Below are 10,319 nucleotides of genomic sequence, written 5' to 3'. Positions count from 1 at the left end.
TCTTCTGGCCAAGGCTTAGGTGCTGTCCTAATGCAAGATCAGAGGCCCATTGCCTTAAACAGCCAAGCTTTGAAGGGAAGAAGTCTTTCCTTATCTACTTATGAAAAAGAATTGCTAGCCTTGGTGACTGCAATAAAGAAATGGAACTTATCTTTGGGGCAAACCTTTCTATGTTAAGACTGACCAACAAAGTCTGCAGTACTTATTGGAGCAGAGAATTGGTACACCAGCACAACAAAAATGGATCACCAAGTTGCCTGGTTATGATTTCATAGTAGAATATAAGAAGGGCAAGGAGAACAAGGTGGCAGATGCCTTGTCTAGAAAGGACAAAGCCACTTCAGAGGGAGATGCTAGCTTGTTACAAGTTGTTGATGATAACTATTCTGGTCTAGTGAGCACTTGTTGCATCATTTCCTTTCCTACTCCCACTTGGCTTGCAGACTTGAAGACTAGTTATGAAACTGACCAGAGGGTGCAAGGATTACTTCAGTCATTACAGAGTGGGGAACAAGCTTCCAAAGGCTTCTCCTCGTAGAATGGTTTTTTGTTGTACAAGGGAAGGCTCTATGTGGGAATTCAAGGTGATCTTAAAGCCACTGTGTTGCACCAGATCCATAATGGACCCTTAGAGGGACATTCAGGATACTTTAAGTCTTTACACAGACTCCAACAGGACTTCTACTAGCCAGGAATGAAAAAGGATTTGAAGAAACACATTAGGAAGTGTGACACTTACCAAAGGGTGAAGACTGAGACTTGTAAACCAGCTGGTTTACTGCAGCCCTTACCTATTCCAGTAAGACCATGGCTTGACATTAGCATAAATTTTGTGGAGGGTTTACCTAAATCTCAACAGAAGGATGTCATTTTGGTAGTGGTGGACAGGTTCTCTAAATATGTACATTTCATTCCCCTAGCACACCCTTATACAGCCTCAAGGGTAGTGGCCTTATACATGCAGTTTGTCTTCAAGCTTCATGGAATGCCTTCTTCAATTGTGAGTGATATAGATCCAATTTTCACTTCACATTTTTGGACCGCATTGATGAAACTGCGAGTGAAATTACCAATTTCTGCTGCTTCTCACCCTCAGACAGATGGCCAAACTAAAGCAGTGAATAAGAGCTTGGAGCAATATCTCATGGTTTTTGCTGCTGACAAGCCTCACAGCTGGGTGGAGTGGCTTCCATTAGCAGAGTATTGGTTTAATACCAACTTCCATACTTCTACTAATCTCACTCCCTTTGAAGTCCTATATGGCTACCCACCTATAAGATTGCTTGAATATATGCCTGGCACAACTAAAGTTGTTAGTTGAGGCAGTAGATGCTCAATTGAAATCCAGGCAGGAGCTAGACTTACCTCCTGGTTCTCAAATTCATCCAATATTTCATGTTTCATGCCTTAAGGCTAAGCTTGGCCAGCAGGTGACACCATGTTCCACCCTTCCATCAGTGAACTCCGAAGGTACCCTTAGTCCAGAGCCAATAGCTGTATTGCAGGAAAGGTACCATTAGCTCAGAAATAGGGGACTTCACACAGGTTCTCTCATTCAGTGGCAGGGAGGAACTAAAGAGGATGCTACTTGGGTGAATTTATATCAGCTTCAGCTGCAGTTCCCTTACCTTGTGGGCAAGGTGTTCTAAAAGAGGGGAATTTGTTAAGAGACCAGCTTGGGCATTAGTTCAGCTTAGGCATAAATTCAGCATTAATTCAGTTGATCATGATTACTGTTAATTAGGGAGATTAGTGTAGCTGTTATGGCAGTGGATCTTAGTTAGTTAGTTGATGATGAGGGGACAGCTGGTAGAGTTAGTTACTACAGCTGGCAGTCATTAGTTAGTGGCAGTGAGCATTTGTACACTTGTATAAATAGCTATTGATTGTATTGAATCTGCAGGCAATAAGAACAAACTCGTATTCCTTTCATTTTTTCCCTTACTTTCTCAATTCTATTCTATTCTTTAGGAGGCCTAGCTGACCTCGAATCCTGCTACTCATATCAGACTTTTACACAAACATCCAATTTTTTGAAATCAATTTTTGCCAAGGAGCAATAAAAATTTGATTGGGGTTTGATATGTGATACAGGATGTTCAAGGGCTTGAAACTAGGGTGCTTACTGAAGGATTCATGTCATCGTGGATTTTTTATAAGGCTAAGTTTGAGCACATGTTCACTGAAGTGATTTCCTAGTCAAGGATCGAATGGGTTTGAGTGGGGAAGGAAAAAAAGACCAAACTGGATCTGGGATCGGTTCATGAAGGCATCAGAATAAACATAAATCTCAAATTCTTGAGCAAAGAGTTGCCAATTGTGATAGAGAGTTATGGACCCTATTCAATTGTTATGTCCACTATCTTATTAATAGGCATTGACTTTGTTACGGTTTTAAGGTTGGGATGGGATTGAATTTCCCTGTGGAAGGAATTTGTTGATGCTTTTAGACAAATGGAGATCAAAGTTGAAAATCCTAGCAATGTAGGCAGAAGCAGTGAGGAAGGAAGAAACTTTGACAAAATCTTCAAGTTTCTTTAAGGCCAAGTTTCAATTTGGGGGCAAAATCAATTCAAAGATCATTTAATCAAAGAAAGATGGGCAAAGATGAAATTTTTTAAGTAACTTTCACAATCTTTACAAATACCCTATTCAGATCTTAATTACTTAGTTTTTCATAGGTTTTGCATGTTTTTAATGATGAAAATGATGAGGTGGGTAACCACTATATAACAGAACTAACCTCTGAATGAGCAAGTGACACTTTTCAAACCACGGGTAGACAACATTAAAATGGCACATAGCACAAATGAGTAAAGTATAATTAACACTTTAGGATTTTGATGTTTTGGATTTTAAGGTTTAAAGGGTGATAAATCAATGTGTATATGCTAAATTACAAGTTGGGAAAAATTTAAAGATAAAAAATAAACTTCTAAGCATCACACCTCATACATCACACAAGCTTCAAACAAAGCATCATAACTTTTGGAAAGAAAAAAAAAAAATCATTCACAAAATGAAAGCAGATGACTAAGCTGAAACTAAACCCCTAAACTGAAAGAAACCAAAATAAGACTTAATGGACTATTAGACTAGCCAATTTTCAGAAACAAGAAACTAACATAATTTCCCTTACACTAAAAAATAAAGTAAAGTAAAGTAAAATTGGCTTTTCATTGCCTATGCTAGAAATTCTGGATAGCTTCTTTTTTTTTCTTTTTTTTAATAAGTAAGAAGTCTGGATGGTAAATTTAGCAATGAATGACCTCTTTTTCAAACAAACAGATTTTCAAAAATCTATCGCAGAAGTCTTTGTCGTAAAATAAAGATGCATTGTCAATGAGAAGGTTTTTCGTAAATAGTCCACAAAGCAACCACTTAAAAGAGGTTGACAATCAACATTAACTCTTTATGTCAAGGACTTAAGGGGGCCAAACTCTCCTCGAGGGAATCATTTGACCCCTAAATATTTAGACACATTGCACTACAACAACAACAAAATCCATGATCCCAAATTTTTTGGGTTAGCTATAAATCCTCAACAAGATTAGTTAGAGTCAGCCAAATGTATTCTTTTCCACAATCCTACTCTATCCAAAGTCATAGGCTCTGTTACTTCCTTTATTGACACATTAAACCAAAATTAAAAAAAAGAAGTAATGATTAAAATTAACCCTTCATTGTTTTTTGATATGACAGTCGGGAAATAGGTCCAAGAAAAACATACCGCTGACCACATGCAGCCCCAGGATGTGATGTCTAAAACCAATGTCTCCACATAAGGTGAACTTTGAAGTAGGCTTAAAATGTTGGGAAAATCACATTCCCCCATGCTTGCTATTGTTAAACATTTGCACTTTGACAATGGAGAAGACAGATGTTTCACCGTCATTATAGATAGAGCCTATGTTCATCAAAGCAAGAAGCAAAACACAACAAGGTAAAGTAAATGTAAGAAAAAAATAACACAACCAATCATAATATACATCGCCAGTGAACAATTTAGCTACATGTTTTACAGAACACTAACTTACATAAATGTCAATATATCCCAAATGCAGACAATGAAATAAAAAAAGCCCTTTTTGGAAAGCCAAGACCTTGATTAAGAGTTGACAGATTATCATGACGAATCATTCTTTGGCACTAAAGCAAGTGCCCTCTTATCATGAAACTAAAAGCAGGTGTCTCTAATACATCAGCAGAACAAATTATCAAACATGTGTTACATATACTTTATCATGATGAATCATTATTTGGCACTAAAACAAGTGCCCTACATCTTTTCATGATGAATCATTATTTGGCACTAAAACAAGTGCCCTACATCTTATCATGAAACTAAAAGAAGGTGTCTCTACCTCAAAAGTTGAACTCATGAAATTGAACCAATAATATCAGGTCCTTTAATTGTTGATTGATTACAACTTGGATTAAAATCAACATGCTCCAAAAAAAAAAAACCTAACTCACAACAACAACGGCCTTAGTCTCCAAGCCCAACTCACAACAGAGAGTATGATGATTTTTCATTTTGGTATTAATATAAAAACTTTAAAGCAATATCAAATAGTACCATTGTAGTCAAAGGCACAGGCAAGGCTTTAGTGAGGCGCTCGCCTTTAGAGCCTAGGTGAGCAAGGCTACTGCCTTAAGCCATGAAAAAGGCACTAAGGTGAGAACCTCAAGTTTTATTTTTATTTTTTTTTTAATTTTAATTTTAAATTTTTTTTTATAGAAGTTTGTTGTGAATCTACTATTAGATATTAATTTAAAAAGGAATGTTATAAAACCTATTGTTATTTAACTTAATTTGCAAAAATTTGTTGTAAAACTTAATGATATATAGAAGCTCGTTGTAAAATCTATTGTTAGAATAACTAATAGAGCCTAAACCATGTTAATCCTATTTGAAATGATTTGATAGACCTAATTTCTTCATGAAGCACATTGAAAAATACTTCATTATAATATTTTAATACACTAGGTGCATATGATCTTTCTATATGTATAATAAATATATTAAGAATTTGGCACTTCGCCTGGGCGATACAAGGCCTTGGCCCCTTAAGGTCACCTTTTGACTACCTTGAATAGTACAATAACTTGTCACTAAAACTGCAAAAGATGCTGCGCATTATTTTATATGTAGGGCCTAGCCGAGCAATGACACTACCAACAATAAAAAGATACAACCTTGATCTGTGCAAATGTAAATCAACATTAGCAATCAAGAAAAACAAACGAAACAAATAGAGTTATTAAGGAAAACCAACCTTGAGACAAGAACTACCAACAGTGAGCTTCTTGACATGATGCACACTCTCAAGAATGTCTCTCACAATGTCTTGGAACTCCTCCAAAGCACCCTCCTCCTCCATCCGCATGTCGAAATCAAGCTTCGCCTCAACCAATGCCGACACATCCTTTATCCAACACCTATTCGTATAAAAACACCCCAAAATCTCTAAACACTCAATCTTTGGAGCCACAATTTCCAGTTCCAATTTACGCTCCTCGCTTTCAAACATATGTTGCACATAGCTATCTACCACCAATTTTCTCAAACTCTCGGACACTATATCCAACCGATATAACCCCCAAAACTGAAGCAATTCCAAGGATTCAAGTCTAGGACCACCCATTAACACTTTCCTTATCACATCCTCACTCAAGGCCGAGTACCCAATACACAAGCGCTTGAGTGAACTCCAATGTGGTAACCCATTAGGTAAAATTTTGCAGCAACTAAAATTGAATTCAGAAACATACTCGTTGGCGTAGAGATGCTGAGGCAATTGGTATCTGTCAAGATCGAGACAATCAGGACTCCACAAGTGTAGACTAAGTTTTTCTACTCTGGCATTTGTGGCGACCCGAACCCAAAGATCGAGGCGAGGATTTAGTACTGTGTCGTAATCGTACTCGAATTGAATATCGAAGTTTGTGAGTTTGTGAGCCCTGTGTAGGAGCAGGGTATTATCAACGGCACTGGTGAAATCGTCCAAGTATTCGAAGGAACCAGAATCGAAACTGAGAGAGGGAAGGAAGGTCCAAAGAGAGGCCCATCTTTTGGATAAAACGCCCGTTTTGATAGCGCCGTTAATGGGCAAGAAGCAGAGGATACTGAGAAGGATCGAGTCAGGTAAGGCGCTGATTCGGTCTTCCTCTTCTAAGATTGGTGCGTGTTTGCTTCGTTTGGATCGATGATTATGGCTCGATGATGATTCTTCTTCTTCATCATAATAATAATTATTGGGGTTTGTATCATGGCTGGAATTATAGTTGGATCGGTCAGAGAAGCTGTTGATAGAACCAGAGATTTGTTCCTCCTCCATTCTCAACTCAACAGTCAACAGTAGTGAATAGTGATTTGAGCTTCTTTACTTTACCTTCTATCCTTCTTTATAGTAATAGACAAGCGATTAATTAGAGCTGCAGAATGCAGATTAGGCCCAGTAAAAAATTGGCCCATCTAAGGTCGCTTTACCTTCTTTTTTTTTGAGAAACACCTTCTTCTTCTTCTTCTTCTTCCCCTTCTTCTTTTTTTTTTTTTTTTTTTTAAGCAAAATTTAGCTACAAAATTAGTTGTAACAAACTCATTCAATAAAATAAATATTTCAGTATATTTTGAAAATCTAACCGTTAAATTACATATTCTTTACGCTCTTAATACACATACTAATTTTTATGTTAATCAGATATTATTTACTCTATAATCTATAATCTTATATTTTATGCATAATTTTAAATTACAAAAACTTACAATTTAAAAATTTATTGATGACATAGTTATTGATATTTAATTTTCTTGAGATTTTGCAAATATGGAGGATATAAGAAGAAGATGTAATCCAATGGTGGATTTGTCAAAATTCACCTCCAATAAAAAGATATTGAGTAAGTTTGTAACCTAAGATTACAATCAATTTTGTAGCTAAACTTTGACCTTATTTTTTTGAGAGTGTATTTAATACACACAAAGAAAATGAAGAAAATTTTAAAGAAACTAGCCGTGTATATATCTAAAATGACTTAAGGTCACTTTACTGGGTGTGAAACTTGAATTAGATAGGTCCAACTGTACAAGTACCAACTAACCAAGTAACCTCCTCCTCCTCCTCCTCCTTCTTCTTCTTTTCTTTTCCTTTTAGATAAAAAAAAAATAAAAATAAAAATAAAACCAACAAACACAAGTAACCTATTTTTTGAGCGAGGGATGTAAGTAAAAACTTAGTGCATATAAAAGAAATTAATTAATTAATTAATAATTTATGTAATGTACAAGAAAGTATAACAAAATATAATTTTTAAAAAAATAAATTTAGTTAAATTTGAAATTTAATGATTATGATAATTATTAATATGCATTTTTTATGATTGTGTTTTGTTACATGTGCAAAACTATCCTTTCTATCTTTTGAAGATCTGGGAAGAACTATGATGGTGCAATAAAAGTGCCCAAGTCTCATCTTGTCCACACGGGTCGTCCGTGAGAAAAGAAAGGAGAAGTTGACGCATGAAGGAGATTCGTCCTCAATAACTTCGTCCGTCCTTAATAAAGGACGGACGAAGCTCATTAGGTTCTGAACGTATCTAGTTTTGGACAAGTATGATTCCCACCGAAGGGACGATTTGCACTGATATGAACCATGCCCTCCGTTGACCATAGGTCCAAATGAGGTAACTTCCATGGCAGTTATGGAAGTTACTCCCAAATCCTCAGAACTCCTCGAAAATAGGAACGGTTATTAGACAAATAACTGCTTCACATATGCTATATAAGCATTGATCCATGAGAAGTAAAGGCAGAGACAATTTTTTCAAAAACAAGTAAATCCTAAAAACACTTCCTTTTTACTTGAGATTGAAACTCACTGACTTTACCATTGGAGGACTTTTGGCCGGCCTCCATTAGTCTTCTCTGATTTCGTTTTTGTTCTTTCAGGACTCAGCCTTAAGATCATCAGCGCCCGAGATTTTCAGCCTACTGATTTTCTAGGATTTATCAATTGGCGCCGTCTATGGGGAAGAAAAGTTTATCGCGCTTGAACTTCATTTCTTGAGTTCTGCGATTTCTTTCTCTGACAAAGGGCTGAAATGGTTCAGACAAGATCAAGGGCTACCATTCCAGACCCTCAAGAGAGTAGAGACGCTTCCAGTAACCCCCATCATGGCCATCAATCGGTGCCTGCCATGCAACCATCTTCTATCCAACACCTGCAGTCAATGGCTGCTGCCATGGCAGAGTTAACTCGCCAGAACCAGGAATTGAGAAGGGAGATTAATCTCAAAAGGCAACGGCATGAGGCCTATGGAGAAGAGCATGGACAAAGCCACGGAGATGGAAGAAATGCAAAGCCGGAAAGCCAATCAAGGGGTACTACACCAAGAAGGGTGCCACACTTGGAGAGGGAAATGGACCAGATGAAGAAAGTTATGGATGAGATGAGGGAGAACATGAAAAGAGCAAATCTCGTAAAAGACTTAGTTCACAGAACAAATTCTCTCTTCACGGCTTCCATCAATGGCCACCCCTTGCCTCCAAAATTCAAGATGCCTTCCTTGGATTCGTACGATGGAACGCATAACCTGTTTGATCGAATTGCTACTTTTAAGACTACAATGCATCTTCAAGGGGTTCCTAATGAAATTATGTGTAGAGCCTTCCTTACCACCCTTAAAGGTCCAGCACGAGTCTGGTTCAGCAAAATACCCCCGAATTCAATAAGTTCTTTCGAAGATTTGAGCAAATTGTTTGTTAATAACTTCATTGGGGGACAGAGACATAAGCGCTCCTCATCTAGCTTGTTAACCATAGAGCAAGGAGAAAATGAAAGCTTGCGATCCTTCATTACTCGCTTCAACAGGGAAGCCCTGTGTATGGACGAGGTGGATGACAAACTATTGCTGGCAGCCTTCCATAATGGGGTTAATTCTGATTTGTTCATAGATAAAATTTATGAAAAAAAGCCTCAGTCCATGTCCGAACTAGTCCATTCGGCCTAGAATTTTATGAATGCAGAAGACGCAATCATAGCTAAGAAAAGGAAGAGAGTTGAGAGAGTAGAAGCAAACCCCACTCACCATTCCGAGCAAGGTCCTCGTCCAAAGAAGGAACGAACGGAAGAAAGGAGAGATCGAGATAACAAAAATCCTGGTTCTTCAGCGCGGAATCAACAATATACCCCTTTGAATATGCCACTTAAGCAGGTTCTTATGCAAATCAAGGATGATCCTTCCTTGAAGTGGCTGGAGAAAATGAAGGGAGATCCCAATAAGCACAGTAGGAATAAGTATTGTCGCTTCCATAGAGATCACGGGCATGATACAGACAAATGTTTTGATTTAAAGCAGCAGATTGAGAACCTTATAAGGCAAGGGAAGTTGAAAAATTTCCTTGGACGAGACCATAAGGACGAGAAATTGAAAGGGAAGGTAGAAGAGTCACCACGAACACCACTCAGAGAAATAAGAGTTATTATAGGGGGAAACTCAGTAGGCCAGTCATCCAAGTCAAAGAAAGCATACCTGAAGGTAGTGCAAAGCGTCCAACTTTCAGGACGATCACCAAGGGCAAGGACCACAGACGAGCAAGCAATCACTTTCACGGACGAGGATGCCAAGAGAGTTCACCACCCTCACGATGATGCTATTGTCATCACTTTACTTATTGCTGATTACACAACCAGAAGGGTGCTAGTGGATAACGGAAGCTCGGCGGACATTTTATATTACCCAGCTTTTCAGCAGATAAGGTTAGGACGAGACCAACTCCGTCCAATGAACTCCCCCCTGGTAGGTTCTAGTGGAATGAAGATATAGCCCGTGGGTACTATTTCATTACCAGTGGTAGTGGGGGCATATCCGCAACAAATCACCAAGGATGTGAACTTCCTTGTGGTAGATTGTTCATCCTTCTACAATGCCATAATTGGAAGGCCAACTTTAAATAGTTAGAAGGCTATTACATCTACCTACCACCTATCAGTCAAGTTCCCAACTGAGTATGGAGTAGGACAAGCACAAGGAGACCAACTAGCTGCAAGAGAATGTTACTTGGCCATGTTGGCTATGGACGAACAGGTTCAGACCATGAATATTGAAGAAAAAAGAGTTGTAGCGAAGCCCACCGAAGCATTGGAAGAAATTTCCTTAGATGAAAATAACCTTGAAAGATATACCAGGGTTGGAGCAGATATAGAAGAGAAGACCAGGCAGGACCTCGTCCGTTTCCTGAAGAAAAATATGGATGTGTTTGCATGGAGTCATGAAGATATGCCAGGTATAGACCCCAGTGTCATTACCCACCATTT

The 10,319-nt window shown here is 38.1% G+C and overlaps 2 protein-coding genes across 3 annotated transcripts; one reads left to right on the top strand and one right to left on the bottom strand.

Moving 5' to 3' along the window:
- Positions 1 to 3,304: 3,304 nt before the first annotated feature.
- On the bottom strand, positions 3,305 to 6,407 carry LOC112013975 (putative F-box protein At1g49610). Of its 2 annotated transcripts, XM_065761999.1 has the most exons (2): positions 5,280 to 6,407; positions 3,305 to 3,907 (listed from the first exon to the last, which is right to left on the bottom strand). In XM_065761999.1, exons 1-2 carry the CDS (start codon positions 6,339 to 6,341, stop codon positions 3,647 to 3,649), a joined length of 1,323 nt encoding a protein of 440 aa, XP_065618071.1. In that variant the 5' UTR covers positions 6,342 to 6,407; the 3' UTR covers positions 3,305 to 3,646. The 2 variants fall into 2 exon arrangements, with proteins under 2 accessions (XP_065618071.1, XP_065618072.1); XM_065762000.1 differs by lacking the exon at positions 3,305 to 3,907 and having other exon boundaries at positions 5,250 to 6,407.
- A 1,696-nt stretch (positions 6,408 to 8,103) lies between these two features.
- On the top strand, positions 8,104 to 9,012 carry LOC112013972 (uncharacterized). The gene has a single exon (XM_024046356.1). It carries the CDS (start codon positions 8,104 to 8,106, stop codon positions 9,010 to 9,012), a length of 909 nt encoding a protein of 302 aa, XP_023902124.1.
- The last annotated feature ends 1,307 nt before the right edge of the window (positions 9,013 to 10,319 follow it).

The sequence above is a fragment of the Quercus suber genome, unplaced genomic scaffold, assembly GCF_002906115.3.
Source record: "Quercus suber isolate HL8 unplaced genomic scaffold, Cork oak 2.0 scaffold_437, whole genome shotgun sequence".
Classification (NCBI taxonomy): Eukaryota; Viridiplantae; Streptophyta; class Magnoliopsida; order Fagales; family Fagaceae; genus Quercus; species Quercus suber.
The sequence above is the reverse complement of the archived record's forward strand: the minus strand, read 5'-3'. Positions and strand labels throughout refer to the sequence as shown.